A 17500-nucleotide genomic window follows, 5' to 3' on the forward strand; every position below is an offset into this window, starting at 1 on the left:
TACAATACTACAATACTGCAGTACTGCAATACTACAATACTACAATACTACAATACTGCAGTACTGCAATACTGGAGTACTACAATACTACAATACTGCAATACTACAATACTGCAGTACTGCAATACCACAATACCACAATACTACAATACTACAATACGCAATACTACAATACTACAATACTACAATACGCAATACTACAATACTACAATACCGCAATACTACAATACTACAATACCACACGCAATACTACAATACAACAAATACTACAATACTACAATACTGCAGTACTGCAATACTGGAGTACTGCAATACTGGAGTACTACAATACTGCAGTACTGCAATACTACAATACTGCAATACTGCAATACTACAATACTACAATACTACAATACTGCAATACCACAATACCGCAATACTACAATACTACAATACTACAATACTACAATACTACAATACTACAATACTACAATACTACAATACTACAATACTACAATACTACAATACTACAATACTACAATACTGCAATACTACAATACTGCAATACTGCAATACTACAATACTACAGTACTACAATACTGCAATACCACAATACTGCAATACTACAATACTACATTACTACAATACTGCAATACTACAATACTACAATACTGGAGTACTGCAATACTGCAATACTGCAATACTACAATACTGCAATACTACAATACTGCAATACTACAATACTACAATACTGCAGTACTGCAGTACTACACATTATACCACAGTACAGCACGCTGCAGTTCACAGCACTAAACTGTATGATACGCCACTGTGAGCTGCAGCCTTCTACACAGAGAAAATGACAATTTAATTTCAATGAACATCAACCATGTCACCATGTGACATCATGTGACATCATGTGACATCATGTGACATACAGTAATACAGCTGACAGTCTATTATTCTAAAGTCTAAAATGATTTTTAAATCATTTTAACAGCAGACATTAATCAGTATTGTATAACAACAGATGAAATGTGTCTGTAGTGATGGATCACTACTGTGGAGTGTTTTAGCCTCTTTTAGCTCCTAGTTTTGGTTTTGCAGCACATTTCCTGTCTGGTTCAGTCTCAGTGTTTTCAGAATAAAAGCAGTAAAAAGTACACGACCTGCAGCAAACAGCAGGCAGACACAGTCAGACACTCGCTGGTGAACACAGTGGAGCATTTAGATAACTGGCTCAGTTCTGCCTCCAAGTGGCAAGAAAAGATTAATGCGGCTTTAAGTCAGTTATTGATTGTTTGATTGTAATACAGAACACTGATCACTGCAGGACAGTTTACTCTGGAGATTCACGTAACTCGTAATATTTATATATGAAAATCCTTCTCTGTTCTCCTGCTGTAAAGACAGATCTCCATTTTAATGTAAAACAAAGTTCTGGGAGTTTGAACAGAGTTCAGACGAACAGACTGACGGATCCACCAGGATCCACCAGGATCCACCAGTAAGAAAGAAACAGTAAACCTTCACATTAGATGCAGATGCTGTTTATGTGATTCATTACCCGGATTATCAACGTTATGAATCCATATCAAACTAATGTCGATGTTTTTCTGTTTGTGTGCAGATCATGTTCGAGACCTTTAATGTTCCCGCGATGTACGTGGCCATCCAGGCCGTCCTGTCGCTGTACGCCTCCGGCCGCACCACAGGTTGGACCACACTCCCCCTCCTCCTCCTCTTCTTCACTCTCTGCTCGTCTTCATCCAGCACTCAGTTTGTCATCGTTGTGTCCCATCACAGTAAACAGTCGATGTTTCGTAAATGAGCTGGTGAGCTTTGTCCAACGCTGACCTGTCTCACCTCTCTGCCTGTCTGTCTGTCCAGGTATCGTCCTGGACTCTGGTGATGGCGTCACCCACAACGTGCCGATCTACGAGGGTTACGCTCTGCCTCACGCCATCATGAGGTTGGACCTGGCGGGTCGTGACCTCACCGACTACCTCATGAAGATCCTGACCGAGCGCGGCTACAGCTTCGTCACCACCGGTACGACGTGGCCACGCCTCCACGCGTTTATCACATGGTAACATGAAGTGTGTCTGAACGTGTGTGTGGTGTCTCTGCAGCGGAGAGAGAGATCGTCCGAGACATCAAGGAGAAGTTGTGTTACGTCGCTCTGGACTTTGAGAATGAGATGGGGACGGCGGCCACCTCGTCCTCTCTGGAGAAGAGCTACGAGCTTCCTGACGGTCAGGTCATCACCATCGGCAACGAGAGGTTCCGCTGCCCCGAGACGCTCTTCCAGCCCTCCTTCATCGGTCAGACACCTGTCTGTCCACCTGTCTGTCCACCTGTCTGTCTGCCCACCTGTTGACTCACCTCCTCCTCTGTCCCGCAGGTATGGAGTCGGCTGGTATCCACGAGACGACCTACAACAGCATCATGAAGTGTGACATTGACATCCGTAAAGACCTGTACGCCAACAACGTGCTGTCTGGAGGAACCACCATGTACCCGGGAATCGCTGACCGCATGCAGAAGGAGATCACGGCTCTGGCCCCCAGCACCATGAAGATCAAGGTCAGACCACTTCTGAACAATATGAGCCACCAGTACTAAGTACTAATACCACACTGTAAAATACTCAAGTAAAAGTCTGTGAGTAACATCAGGAAAATGTACTTTTGTGTCAATCAACAAATCGATTAATCGACTAATCGTTTCAGCTGAAACTTAAGTTATAACAAGACATATTTTACAAACTCCTCATATGTTTTGTGTGTAAAAATCTTAATGTGTAAAGTAACTAAAGCTGTCAGATAAATGTAGTGAAGTAAAAAGTTTAATATTCCCTCGGAGTAGAAGTAAGCCTTAAATTTGTACTTAAGTACAGCACTGGAGTAAATGCTCTACTGCTAATACTTATGCATTAATTATCCTAACAAAACTCAGACCCACAAAGATCAAAGCCGTGTATTTGAGTTAAAGTTGGTCCTAAACTTTATGTTTTAAATACGGAGTCGAATAGAAGCAGAGACTTTTTTAAACGTCCAATAATTAACAGCAGATTCTCGCATTGTTTAGTTTTGCTAGCTGCACTGATGTTGGTCCAACATATACAGGTTTTAAAATGTTATTTCATTGGATGTTTTCCGTAAAGTTCTCCAGAGGAGGATTCTAATGACTTTACTAATATTTACACTTTTCTCTAGCGCCACCATCAGGTCAAGTCTTCCTTTTGTCCATCTCCTTTCTGTACTTTAACATGAATGCTAACATAACATGCTAACATGGTGGCATAAACATGCAAAAAAAGTCACTTAAAACACATTAATTTGAAAATCCATTAAATAACAAATTTAAAGGTGTTCATGACTTTCCCCTTAATTTACACATTAATTTGAAATATTTGATAAATCCATTCATTATACAAGGTGTTATTAAAGGCACAAACAAATCCCATTAAAAATAACTTAATGTTAAAACCCTTACTTAATAATTTAGTAGTTTTTAAAAGGTGAATGACGTCAGATTAAAACTCAACTCCTGAATGAATTCTTAACTTTCCTCTAAAGAAACACCTTGATTTAAAAAATGAAACAACTCTCACTTTCATGGAGTTTTCATCCCTTAAAATACTTTATTACAACATTATTAATTAATAAATTCATGTTATTTTGATGTAAGTAATGAAGGGATTTGGTTGCAGCGAGATGGTAAAATAAAAACAAAATAAAAACAGAGCAGTGTTCAAAATAAAAAAATATTAGTTTTACATAATTTTATCATAAATAACACAAAAGAACATTCGTTGTGTTCAGCTGTTTTAGGTGGAACCCAAAATCCGGATGTAATATCAAGTTTGAACCTCTGAATTAAACTTTATTCGTCCCTCGTCCTGCAGATCATCGCCCCCCCAGAGAGGAAGTACTCGGTGTGGATCGGCGGCTCCATCCTGGCCTCCCTCTCCACCTTCCAGCAGATGTGGATCAGCAAGCAGGAGTATGACGAGGCCGGACCCTCCATCGTCCACCGCAAGTGCTTCTAGAAAGATCCGTCCAGGTCTCCATCTTTTTCCTGCCGCCCCCACCCCTTGGTCTCTACTTTCTTCCCAGCACCATCTTATTTTAGCCCTCACTGAGCACGAGCTAACAGGTCCCAGATCAGCTCCACAAAAACATCCCAACAGGGACGACAGCAGCATGTTTTGTGGTATTTAGGACGATGCTAAAAATCTCTTCCTAGTTCATTATTTCTTTCTGACAGCTGGTAAAAGGGAAGTGACGTCGTCTTATGTGAATTCTGATGTTTTTGGTGAACTGAACCTTTAACTATTCAAAACTTCCATCAGAAAATCTTCAGATTTTCAGCTCAAACATCCTCCCTCTCTGCTCACCTTAAAACTGTGAATGTGGCGCTTGTCCTCCATTATTAACCCCCCCCACACCCCACCTCCCCTCGCTCCACCTGTGGCCCCGCCCTCCGCCATGTTGGTACTGTTTCTTGTCAAAAAGTGTGTTTTTATTTTTGATGAATAAAGCTTGAATGTTGCCCGCTGGTGTTATCTTCCATCGTTGGGAGTAGAGCACGTTCACACAGTGTTATCATGATGTCACACCGTGTATGATGATGTCACAACCGTGTACGATGATGTCAAAGCTGGTAAACTGGTTAGGTGAACAGGAGGCGTGGCCTCATGGTGCTGTCTGCATTAACATTTAAAGCAGTGAAAGATGGTGTGTGATGTGATGTGACATCAACAACATGGAAGTGACAGACGATTGCCCCAGGAAGACATTAAAGAGCTCTCATACAAGATAACTGTGTTTGTTGTTTATTTCATCACTTTAATGTCGTTCAGTTTCTTCAGTCCACCTGAGATCAGAACTTCATTTTTACTTCAGACCAGTGCCCTGTTCTTCTGACACTTCAACTATCTCTGTCACTTTAACTTCTACTGCTTTCATCTGTTGCTACTTACATACCAACCGACACTTCAACTATCTCTGGTGTTTTCATTGTTTACAGTTTAAATTACATTCTAACTGTTTTCATCTCTTGGTCATTAAATGACAGTTCAGCTGCTTTCATCTCTGACACTTGAACTGACAGTTCAACTGCTTTCAGCTCTGACTCTTCAGTTACTTTCCATGTGCGTACAAACTGACACCTCAACTACCTACAGAGAATAAAGTTGAAGCTACATTTTTAAGCGATTTCACGGATTAAACTAAGCTTGTTTCAACTGCTTTCGGTTCTTATACTTAAGACACTTCACACCCTTTCAGTGCTTCAACCTTGGTATTGGATTATGATATCAGTCCACTGCTGAAAATAGTCCCCAATAAATGCACTATTTCCTCCTGTTTGTTTGATAAAAACTACCAGCTGTTTTAGGAAATGGAGCTTTATTTAAGAACAGATTTTAAAAACAGCTCACAAATATATAAAGTAAATATAGACTTTAAAAGACTTTTACTTTAAAATATAATCCCAACTAAACGTGATATGCAGTAATTATTTATTAGATTTTTTAATTTTATTACTTATACTTTAAAACTTCATATTTTCTGTAAATGTTGCAGTGAGACAGAATGAAAACAGGTCAGAGCAGCAGTTGGCGTTTTATTACCAATAAAATAGCAGTCGGCTTTAAAAACAGCAGTTCAGTCGCTGTGCGACGACCAGAAAACTCTGCTTCAACTTCAACACAAACACCTGAACATTAAAACATCTGCTGGTGCACAAACTGAAAACTGCACCATTCTGCATCCCCAAACAACACAGCAGCAGATCAGATTTGTTAGAGACACTTAACGAGCGGGATTTATTAAAAAGTTATTGACAATAACGTAATAAGAAGAACGTTGAAACCTTTGAAAAACAAATATTTGAGATTCAATTATTAAATTTTTAAGGGTATATTAAGGCCTGCAAACTCAAGTGAGTTAACAAGAGAGTCTGGAAACTGACCCGGTGTTCAGGTGTATCCAGGGGCAGAACTTTGTTTTTAATACGGTGATTTGTAAATAAGGCAGTTTCATGGACTCTGAGATGAAAATACAGGGAAACATTTTGTTCAGTTTTTATTTTTGTGGGTACCTTAGGTCTGTTTCACAGCTGTAGTTCATTTGGTTCGAACCCAAGAAGAAAAGAAAGACAATTTTAGTTCATGTTCACACTGACTTGTTACAAATGAACCATGAGATATCCCCATGCTCCCCCACCTCCCGGTGTTACATCATAAGGAAGCGAGACAAAGTAAAGTAACTTGGTCTGTAGCCACATGTCGTGGGCAGACAGCGTGTTGTTAGTGGTGTTGAAGACTAAGAACCACAGCAGCATCTAACCGGACCCAAGTGACATTAGCAGGTACGCTTACATGCTGTTTAACGTGCTGCAGCTGAGCAGCTTATTCGCTATCTAGCCTGTAAACCGACGTTAGCGGTGCACTTTTCCCCGGTGAACGTTTGTTTGGTGCCTCGTTCAACAAGCTGCAGGACAAGACATGTGTTCACGTTTGTAAGTTATAGAAGAAGGAAACTTTAGCATGAAGCTAATGCGGTTGTTGTTCAGTCTGTGGCTCTTCTGCTGTGTAGCAGGATGCCGATTGGCCCAGTGCGACCGTCCGCTCTCCCTCGCTGACATCACTGCTTTATGCAAGATTTGATTCATCTCTATCTACGTAGACGACCTAACGGCATTCTCTCCAATTAATGCAAAACTAGGGGGCGCCATCATGAAATCAGAAATATAAAATATAAATTTAGTTTCTGATTTGTTCTCTAAGGAGAACAGAGGACAGGTGATTGACAGAGCAGATATACTGCTGTAGCAGACAAACATTCAGTTGTTGTTGGTTTTACATAAGAAGGCACTCTGTCACTTCAGCTGTCACACTAACTTCATATTTGTTCTTCATTAAAACACACCACATCTCACACTGCAGGAGAAACTCTGATCCACAAAGAAAAAGCAAAAAATAGAGATTTATATGTTTGTACAGCCAGCAGCTGATTTCAAAAGCAAAACAAACATTTTATAGAACAAATTTCACAAAAAACCTCAAAGAACTTCCAGAAAACTGAACACTGAATGTTTTAAAACGCTTCCTTCAAAAAGTTCAAATCCCTTCAGACGCTGAAAAACATCACAATGACTCACACACACACACACACACACACACAGTGTTCACAGTTTCATCTTCAGAAGTAAAAGACAAACAGCCCAGCAGCAAACAGACGGACAGCGCCTCCTGTCTGTCACCTGAGGTCCAGCAGGCTGATCTTTGAGTCCCTCACCACCACGTGTTTACACACCTGAGAGGGAGAGAGACAGAGAGAGTGTTAAACGGTTACAGTTGATTCATGCAGGTCGACTCGCACATGACGCTTCAACTCACTTTAAATCTTTAAAGGAACAGTCCAACATTTAGTAAACGGTCTTGTTCTCTGTCTTCTCCATCTCAGTTTCACCTCTATGTGTCCAGAACGTGGTTAGCTTAGCTTAGCAATCGAGAGCTCTGATTGGTCAGGGTCCAACATCTACCATGTCTCTGAGCCAATCACAGACTCAAACATCCTGCAGTCTGATCCTGACAGAGAACAAGAGTAACAGAGAGAGTTTCTCACACTGAAGAGAGGAGGCTCCTTGGAGTGAGGATGGAAACCTTTCAGTCTGCAGCCAGAAACCTCCGACATCCCCGGACCGGTCAACCTGAACACACCAGTACTGAGAGAGGACGGGTGGGGGGGTTAAAATCAGAGGTTCAATCCCACCTGAGTCCCCTGCATTAAAGGGAAAGTCCTGTGTTAATCTATCAGTGATGGTCTTTATCTTTTCATTTCAGTCTTTTCATTCAGTACTCTGATGTATGTTTTTTCCTGCTGTGGTTCTGTCCAATCATTTATTTCAAGTTTCATATTTAGGAATGTTTACCAGATAAAAATATAACATGGCCGCAGGTCTGCTGTGTCTTAATTCAACATCACATGAATTCAGTTGATGTTGTGCTTTAGTGGTGTTTCAATTACATTCACAAAAACCAATTAACACACAATGAGCTGGGAGTTTTCCAGGTCCCGGGGAGGTCACCTGCCTTGCCTAGTTGATAATCCATTCTTGTCGGTCCCTCAGAATCAAAGATGTTCTTCTCTAGAGTAACCATTTCTAACATGTTAAAGAAATGCAATAATCCACCAGAGCAGAAGAAACACACAGATGGACTGTGGCGACTAGTCCATCTTGAATCTTTCACTGGAAAAACTGTATATTATCTGCTCTTGTTGCTTTGTCGTGCATTTTGCTGAAAGGCCTTGTGGGAAATGTGGTCTACAGTGTGTGTGTGTGTGTGTGTGTGTGTGTGTGTGTGTGTGTGTGCTGGACCTACTCGTTGTGTTTTGGAGCGCAGACGATGGCGATGGCCTCCGGCAGCATCATCTGATAAGAGCAGTGAGTGTGGAGGTCGACACTGGAGAGGAAGGCCGTCTGAGTGGGATGAGTCTGAACACAAACACTGAGAGGTCAAAGGTCAAAGACTGAACAACAGGCTGTGATTCTCTAAGACAACACAAACAGCTGGCAGGTTCCCAACCTGACTGCCCACTGCGTTGAGAGGACCCTACACTGTTTATTTAGATGTGTTTTGTGTCCCGGGTTTATTTGACGTTGTAAGGACATAGACCTGACTGCCCACTGCGTTGTGAGGACCCTACACTGTTTATTTAGATGTGTTTTGTGTCCCAGGTTTATTTGACGTTGTAAGGACACAGACCTGACTGCCCACTGCGTTGTGAGGACCCTACACGTTTAACTGTTTATTTAGATGTGTTTTGTGTCCCGGGTTTATTTGACGTTGTAAGGACATAAACCTGACTGCCCACTGCGTTGTGAGGACCCTACACTGTTTATTTAGATATATTTTATGTCCCGGGTTTATTTGACATTGTAAGGACATAGACCTGACTGCCCACTGCGTTGTGAGGACCCTACACTGTTTATTTAGATGTGTTTTGTGTCCCGGTTTATTTGACATTGTAAGGACATAGACCTGACTGTCCACCGCGTTGTGAGGACCCTACACTGTTTATTTAGATGTGTTTTGTGTCCCGGGTTTATTTGACGTTGTAAGGACATAAACCTGACTGCCCACTGCGTTGTGAGGACCCTACACTGTTTATTTAGATATATTTTATGTCCCGGGTTTATTTGACATTGTAAGGACATAGACCTGACTGCCCACTGCGTTGTGAGGACCCTACACTGTTTATTTAGATGTGTTTTGTGTCCCGGGTTTATTTGACGTTGTAAGGACATAAACCTGACTGCCCACTGCGTTGTGAGGACCCTACACTGTTTATTTAGATATATTTTATGTCCCGGTTTATTTGACATTGTAAGGACATAGACCTGACTGCCCACTGCGTTGTGAGGACCCTACACTGTTTATTTAGATGTGTTTTGTGTCCCGGGTTTATTTGACATTGTAAGGACATAGACCTGACTGCCCACTGCGTTGTGAGGACCCTACACTGTTTATTTAGATGTTTTGTGTCCCGGGTTTATTTGACATTGTAAGGACATAGACCTGACTGCCCACTGCATTGTGAGGACCCTACACTGTTTATTTAGATATATTTTATGTCCCGGGTTTATTTGACGTTGTAAGGACATAGACCTGACTGCCCACTGCGTTGTGAGGACCCTACACTGTTTATTTAGATGTGTTTTGTGTCCTGGGTTTATTTGACATTGTAAGGACATAGACCTGACTGCCCACTGCGTTGTGAGGACCCCAGAGCTCTAACTGTACATATATTGCTGACAATCATTTAAGAACCACATTTAAAGATCCTTGTCAGAAATGTCCATCTTTATTTGACAAAATTAATATCTCCCAATATATCCTATCAATTTTTAGACTCTGAAATATTGATGTTGGCCTTAAAAATTTTGTATCAAAATGAATCTCCAAATTGTTATGTTTTCAGGAGGTAATCCAGCCTTGTTTTATGACACAAAAGTCAAATATGAAGATGAACTGATACTAAAACAGTAATTTCTCACATCATTTGTTGGAAGATAAACTAACGGCACAGTGCTGCAGAGTGAGACCTCTGTTCGTCTGCTCCTATCTCGGTCCCTCCCTTTCTCCCCCCATCTGTTGCTCGACCACAGGCACTGTTGCCATGGTGATATCTGATCATGCAAATGAAGGGGAAGATAAAGTACAACGGAGGTCATTTTTCTACATGTGTGTGATTAGTGGGTGTGTTTGTTTGTGTAGCTCTGTGTTTTATCACGCTGTGGGGACCGAAACCTGACTGCCCACTCACACTGTGAGGACTCCACACGTTTAACAGTTTATATAGATATGTTACGTGTCCCAGATTTATATCACACTGTGAGGACCTGACAGACCACTCACGTTGAGGTAACTCCACAGATTTAGAGCTGGAACAATTAATTAATATATTAATCGATAGACTAAAAATTAATCAGCATCTAATTTTATAGTCGAATAAAACATTTCCTAGTTTCAGCTTCTCAAATGTGATGATTCAATGCATTTCTTTGTCATTTATGATAGCACACTGAATATAAGCTATTTGGCTTTGGGTACTATAACAGGCATTTTTCACTATTTTCTAACAAAACAATTAATGGAGAAAAATTGGCAGATTATGTGATCATGAAAATAATCGTTATTTGCAGCCCTACACTGGTTATCAGTTTACTTTGGGGCTGAAACCTGATTTGAAAGGTCAGTTCAGTTTAGAGGTCAGTTCCCCCAAATCACTTCTGCCTTGACTCAACTGACCCTTTACGGTTATAATTAGTTTTAGATCAAAATTACAGCCAAGGAAATGAATGTAAGGAAAGTCCTCACAAGGAAAGCAAGACAAGTTGGTGTGCTATTGACAAAACAATCTCAACTCAAGGTCCACTTAATCAAATGTTCTGGAGCTTTCGATCATATGACATAGTCAGTTTGCTCAGTTGTCATGGAACTGCAGATGTTCAACCTTTACATTGTTCTGGGCACTTTTAGGACTTCACATGTCCATCTACAGATCTATGACCACTGAGACTCCATCTGCTGATGAAGACTGTGTGATATGGTTGAAAGCTCCAGAACAAGTGAACAGGTGGACATTGAGTGGAGTTGTTTTGTCAACTAGTGTTTCCCAGATCAGGAATGAACTGTAATGCTCAGGTTTGTGTGTGTTTCTGGGTTTAGCAAGTGTTTAGCATGTGTTTAGCGTGTATTTAGGTTGTGTTTAGCATGTGTTTAGCGTGTATTTAGGTTGTGTGTTTAGCATGCATTTAGGATGTGTGTTTAGCATGTATTTAGGTTGTGTGTTTAGCATGCATTTAGGTTGTGTGTTTAGCATGCATTTAGGTTGTGTGTTTAGCATGTATTTAGGTTGTGTGTTTAGCATGTATTTAGCGTGTATTTAGGTTGTGTGTTTAGCATGTATTTAGGTTGTGTGTTTAGCATGTGTTTAGCATGTGTTTAGCATGTATTTAGGTTGTGTGTTTAGCATGTGTTTAGGTTGTTTAGCATGTATTTAGGTTGTGTGTTTAGCATGTGTTTAGGTTGTTTAGCGTGTATTTAGGTTGTGTGTTTAGCATGTATTTAGGTTGTGTGTTTAGCATGTATTTAGGTTGTGTGTTTAGCATGTATTTAGCGTGTATTTAGGTTGTGTGTTTAGCGTGTATTTAGGCTGTGTGTTTAGCATGTATTTAGCGTGTATTTAGGTTGTGTGTTTAGCATGTATTTAGGTTGTGTGTTTAGCATGTGTTTAGCATGTGTTTAGGTTGTTTAGCGTGTATTTAGTTTGTGTGTTTAGCATGTATTTAGGTTGTGTGTTTAGCATGTATTTAGGTTGTGTGTTTAGCATGTGTTTAGGTTGTTTAGCGTGTATTTAGTTTGTGTGTTTAGCGTGTATTTAGGTTGTGTGTTTAGCATGTATTTAGGTTGTGTGTTTAGCATGTGTTTAGCATGTGTTAGGTTGTTTAGCGTGTATTTAGGTTGTGTGTTTAGCATGTATTTAGCATGTATTTAGGTTGTGTGTTTAGCATGTATTTAGCGTGTATTTAGGTTGTGTGTTTAGCATGTGTTTAGGTTGTTTAGCATGTATTTAGGTTGTGTGTTTAGCATGTGTTTAGGTTGTGTGTTTAGCATGTGTTTCGCGTGTATTTAGGTTGTGTGTTTAGCATGTGTTTAGGTTGTGTGTTTAGCATGTGTTTCGCGTGTATTTAGGTTGTGTGTTTAGCATGTGTTTAGCATGTGTTTAGGTTGTTTAGCATGTATTTAGGTTGTGTGTTTAGCATGTGTTTAGGTTGTTTAGCGTGTATTTAGGTTGTGTGTTTAGCATGTGTTTAGGTTGTGTGTTTAGCATGTGTTTAGGTTGTTTAGCATGTATTTAGGTTGTGTGTTTAGCATGTGTTTAGGTTGTGTGTTTAGCATGTGTTTAGGTTGTTTAGCATGTATTTAGGTTGTGTGTTTAGCATGTATTTAGCGTGTATTTAGGTTGTGTGTTTAGCATGTGTTTAGGTTGTTTAGCATGTATTTAGGTTGTGTGTTTAGCATGTGTTTAGGTTGTGTGTTTAGCATGTGTTTCGCGTGTATTTAGGTTGTGTGTTTAGCATGTGTTTAGCATGTGTTTAGGTTGTTTAGCATGTATTTAGGTTGTGTGTTTAGCATGTGTTTAGGTTGTTTAGCGTGTATTTAGGTTGTGTGTTTAGCATGTGTTTAGGTTGTTTAGCATTTATTTAGGTTGTGTGTTTAGCATGTATTTAGCGTGTATTTAGGTTGTGTGTTTAGCATGTATTTAGCGTGTATTTAGGTTGTGTGTTTAGCGTGTATTTAGGTTGTGTGTTTAGCATGTGTTTAGGTTGTTTAGCATGTATTTAGGTTGTGTGTTTAGTGTGTAGTCGTACATGGATCCAGCCAAGTGTCAGCAGGTTCTGTTGGTCCTGGAAACTGAACAGTTCCTCCACGTTCTCCATGTCACAGAAATCTGGACCGGCCGTCTGTTTCGGGATAACGACGTGAGTCAGCATGAACTCATTGTGCGTCTGAGGGCGAGAGACATTCATACAGACAGGAGAGGAAAAGAGAGAGAGGCTGTCAGTGGGACAGTTACTGAGCAACTCAGGTGACGTGATCGGCTGATTACTTAATCACCTACGAGTCGAAACCTTCGCATATCATAACTTAAAAACATTAGACAGGATGTGAGTAAATGGCAGAACAAACAAAAGATCCAACAAACGATGAACAACGCAGGTTTGAAGTGGACTGACGTGAACTGAAGTGTTGAAATGAGAAATGAGTAGAATAATGAACTGAGATACTAAAAATATAAAAAAGACAGCAGGCAACAACCGCAAGAAAAAACTCCATTACAACCAAGCGCTGCACTGAGCGCTACCTTTGGAGTAGTGGCCACAGTATGAATTACAAGTCATGTGATCTACTTAGTTATAAAACAAACAAACTAAAAGGTCTGTAGAACAATGACAAAGTTGTACCACAGACATTAAAAATGACTTTTTACTGTGGAAATTTGAGCCTTTAGAATTGAGCTGTCCCAGTAGAGTATTTTTGTGCCATTTTGGGGAGTCAACTCTATTACTGATGAGCTGCAGGCAAAAAACATCAAAGGTTTGGGGTTCTATCGTATTTTAATGAATCTGAATCAGTTGTCAAATCCCATATCAAATCAATTCAGGTTCAACTTTAAACTTAAACATTTAATCAAGACCTGTACTTAAATATGTGTATTATGCACATACGTTTCCTTCAGGATGAATACATTTCTGTCTTATCTCTTATCTTCAAAGTGAGGTGAGGTGAGTGATCGGCCCCTCAGTGAGTCAGTTAGTCAGCAGTTAAACAGTCAGTAAACAGTCAGTAAACAGCCTCACCAGTCGTCCACAGAGGACTCCACAGGTTTCTATTCCTCTGGCGGTGTTGGAGTCGGCCAGCAGGAGGAAACGATACGTCAGATCTCTGGGAATCACCACCCGCCTCAGACCCTCCACCCTCTGAGCTGCACACACACACAAAACAAACACACACAGGAACATAAAGGCATATGACAAACACACACACACACACGTACAGATTATGGTTGTCAGGTACACTGGTGTGTGTGTGTGTGTGTGTGTACTCACTGTGTACTCCAGCTAGCGTGGCAGCTGGTTGACTGACGGGAGCTGGCGGTCTGTTCCTGTTAGGATCTGCCCCCTGGGATCGTACACTGTCTCTGATTGGCTGCTGAGACAGACAGGAGCCGTCCGTCACCTCAGGCACTTTGGTCCCCATCTGAAGGAGAAACACGTCACTGCAAAAGTACTAATAATCCTAGTGATGCTACACAGCACTGATACTACAGCTGTAGTGACAGTAGTAGTACAGTGTTGCCTAATGTCACCTTTTGCTCCGCCTCCTCTCCTCTCCTATTGGCCAGTTCTTGGCGCCTCAGCTGGTCCTCGAAGTAGCGAAACTGTTCTGATTCAATCTGCATGCGTCGCAGGGCGGCGACACGCTGCCTCTCCTCCTCCAATAGCAGGAACCGCCTCCTGTCCTCGTCCAATAGGGAGAGCCGCTGCAGCTGCTGGCCACACCCATCCACCACCACTGCCTGGCTCTGAGGAAACAGGAAGTGACATCATCAGGTCTGTCTGCTGAGGGAGCTTGTTTGACCCAAGCCCCCAGGAAGTGCGCCGGGCTTTGACGCCAATTTGACATAGTGGCCACACCGTGTAATTACAACTTCCTGGTCCATCACATGATGCACACTGGCCCAAAAGACTTTTTCCTGTAGACTTACATTGTGAAAGAAGCAGCTGTAAAACGGCGGATAATTTGTTTTGAGCTTCACAACCCCCGCGAAATGAATCATTTCACTATCAGAACTTGATCCATTCAGTCTGATAACATTTGGAGCGTCTAGAAGAGCCGCACGACTGAATCATTTTAACCCCATTCAAGTTAGCGGAGGGCTAAACAGGAAGTTAGCCGGCTTGGCAGCGGAATCTCTGGTGCGCTTGCTTTATGGGCTGCATGATGCGTAAGATCCGGGTACTTTTATACAACGAAAGTCAAACTTTTTTGGCTTCACGCGCCACTGAGCAACTTTTATAGGAATGAACGGGGCCCTGCCTCCGACGCTGCATCCAGTTCTCTTTATACATCCATGGTTTGGCCTCTTTTGACCGCCATCTTTTTAAAATTGAAAACATCTTTTACATATTCCCACCTTTCTATAAGGTGAAGTGTAGGACTTACAGGAGAGTCCAATGACGCAAAAATGCGTCCGCATGAGATGAAAATGTTTCATCTTGAGCTAAAAAAATCGTGCATTTCTGAATCTGGAGCTCTGGAATCTGGAACTGGAGTCAGAGAGTGAACTCAACACAAAACGTTGCTTCACTTTCTGTCTGGTCAGTTTGCAGTCAGGACACACGATCCAGAAGATGGTGTAATTTTGGTCACCAGTGCGATTTGTTTTTAGTTGGTGAGAGAGTTTTAGTGAAGTAGCCATGTTGCTAGCTTGATACTGTAGCTCCTGGTGACACTGTAATAAAAAAATGCTGGTGAAATACCTCTCCTTCCCACTTTCTACTGTGACTGGTACCTCTAGCTAGCTATGCTGTTGTAGCATTAAGCTAGTGTAATGTTTACAACCAGTCTCCATAGCAAACATTAGTTCTAGCTTAGCTTAGTCAGGTTTTAACCAAGCTAAAGTTTCTATGTTTAAATCTGCATCACTAGAAAAGCTCACACGTGTTATATCTACTCACCATGTACAGACCGTTCCACTGAATAATACCCATAATGCACCAAACCCCCTCTGAAAACAGCACTCAACAGGTGTTCATAAAGAAAATCTCATCGATAAAAAGTATTCAATGATACAGTTCAGATTGAACAGATAAACTGGCAGCTGCTTATCTGTGTGTGAGAGCTCTGTGACAGAAATAAACCTGTCAATCAATCTGTCACCTAATCTGATTAACAGGTAAACACACACTGCCAATCAAACACATGATGCAATCTGATTGGACAACACACACACCTGGGCTCTGAGGTACTCGGTGTGCTCCCTGCTGTATTTCTCCTGAAGACGTTTCTTCAGCTCGTCTTTACGAGGAAACGCCACTTCCTGAAGTTTCTATAGAGATAAATACAGAGTATAAATATTACAACTACATCTAATACTGCTATTATTACCATTACTAGTACTGCTACTGCTTCTCGACGTGCAGTAACTGTACCTGCAGACATTTACAGCTAAACACAAAACAAAGTCAGTAAACAAAGTGACATTAAATTCAAACTCAACAGAAAGGTTTGACCATGATTTGGGGGGAGGACGAAGCAGTTCCCTTCACTGCCCTGTAGACCAGCACCAGAGTCCTGAACTGGATGTGAGCTGTAGCAGAGAGCTAGTGTAGTGAACTGAGCACAGGAGGTGTGCAGGTTGATCACCAGGTGGGGACAGGCATTCTGGACTCCAGAGGTCTAGAGACCAGCTCTACTAGTCTGGAGACCAGCTGCAGGTTTGCGTTGTGAAGCTCAGTCTTTTCTTTAACCATGTTAGCTCTTTGGAGGTTAATGTTTGTCTGTCCTTCAGTCTGTCTTTCAGTCTGTCTGTCCTCCACTGTGCTTCATCGTTCACGCCCCTCAGGATGAACTGTAATAACTCTGCTGATCCTCTGACTTTCCATCTAGCGCCACCATCAGGTCGACATGTTAACGTGTCCGACACTTTGGTTTCTGACCGAACACCTGCAGAGCTGATGGCGCTCCCATCGGCCTCAGCTGTGTTTACTGCTAACTAGCTAATGTTAGCATGCTAACACGCTAAACTAACATGGTGAACATTATTCCTGCTAAACATCAGCACGTTGGCATTTTCATTGTGAGCATGTTAGCATTTAGCTCACAGAGCTGCTAGCATGGCTGCAGACTAGACTGGTTAAAGGTCAGAGAGGGGTGAAAGCTTTGACTTGTTGTTTTAGCTGCAGATGTCTGCACACAGTAATACTTCATCACTAATAATCAATATCGTTACCTTCATGATGAGCTGTTTCTCTGGAACGCTGCACTGCTGATAGTCTCTGTGACCGGGCAGCTTCTCCACAAACAGCCTGAACACACACACAGCAGTTAACTACAACGTTACAAAATGTCGAGCGTGTAGAAGGTATATAAAGAAGAAGTTGTCTTGATGTCCGTGTGTTGTGTGTCTCACGTGATGAACTTGGTGTAGAGGACGTAGGCGTTCTCCAGGCTGCCCTCCTCCAGGTAAACCGCCGCCATGCGCTCCATCTCCACTCCGGAGCGGAAGTAGCGTCTCGGTGCGATGTCCTCGTTGAGCTCCACGCTGCATCCCATCTTCCCCAGCGCCCGCACACGCTCCGCCGCAGTCAGCGACACGTCCGTGTAGTCTGGTTCTGCCGCCAGCTTCTTCTGCACGACACAAACACACAGTCCTGC

The 17500-nt window shown here is 41.7% G+C and overlaps 2 protein-coding genes across 5 annotated transcripts in view; one reads left to right on the forward strand and one right to left on the reverse strand.

The window, feature by feature from the left end:
* Window positions 1–4803, forward strand: part of acta2 (actin alpha 2, smooth muscle) — an 11569-nt gene extending 6766 nt beyond the window's left edge. Inside the window, exons 5-9 of the mRNA XM_044179961.1 lie at window positions 1610–1694; window positions 1870–2031; window positions 2112–2303; window positions 2384–2565; window positions 3890–4803. Coding sequence (XP_044035896.1) covers window positions 1610–1694; window positions 1870–2031; window positions 2112–2303; window positions 2384–2565; window positions 3890–4033 — 765 coding nt within the window. The 3' untranslated portion in view covers window positions 4034–4803. The remainder of the gene's footprint in view (window positions 1–1609; window positions 1695–1869; window positions 2032–2111; window positions 2304–2383; window positions 2566–3889) is intronic.
* A 787-nt stretch (window positions 4804–5590) lies between these two features.
* stambpl1 (STAM binding protein-like 1) overlaps window positions 5591–17500 on the reverse strand; it is a 22539-nt gene continuing 10629 nt past the window's right edge. For 3 of the 4 annotated variants that reach the window (XM_044179958.1, XM_044179957.1, XM_044179956.1), the window contains 10 exons: window positions 17256–17473; window positions 17076–17151; window positions 16077–16172; window positions 14430–14645; window positions 14170–14320; window positions 13921–14045; window positions 12931–13068; window positions 8375–8487; window positions 7617–7716; window positions 5591–7304 (listed from right to left, as the gene is read on the reverse strand). In XM_044179958.1, coding sequence (XP_044035893.1) covers window positions 7248–7304; window positions 7617–7716; window positions 8375–8487; window positions 12931–13068; window positions 13921–14045; window positions 14170–14320; window positions 14430–14645; window positions 16077–16172; window positions 17076–17151; window positions 17256–17473 — 1290 coding nt within the window. In that variant the 3' untranslated portion in view covers window positions 5591–7247. The remainder of the gene's footprint in view (window positions 7305–7616; window positions 7717–8374; window positions 8488–12930; window positions 13069–13920; window positions 14046–14169; window positions 14321–14429; window positions 14646–16076; window positions 16173–17075; window positions 17152–17255; window positions 17474–17500) is intronic. The other variant, XM_044179959.1, reaches the window with a different exon arrangement.

This window comes from Siniperca chuatsi, linkage group LG20 (assembly GCF_020085105.1).
Source record: "Siniperca chuatsi isolate FFG_IHB_CAS linkage group LG20, ASM2008510v1, whole genome shotgun sequence".
NCBI classification, from domain to species: Eukaryota; Metazoa; Chordata; class Actinopteri; order Centrarchiformes; family Sinipercidae; genus Siniperca; species Siniperca chuatsi.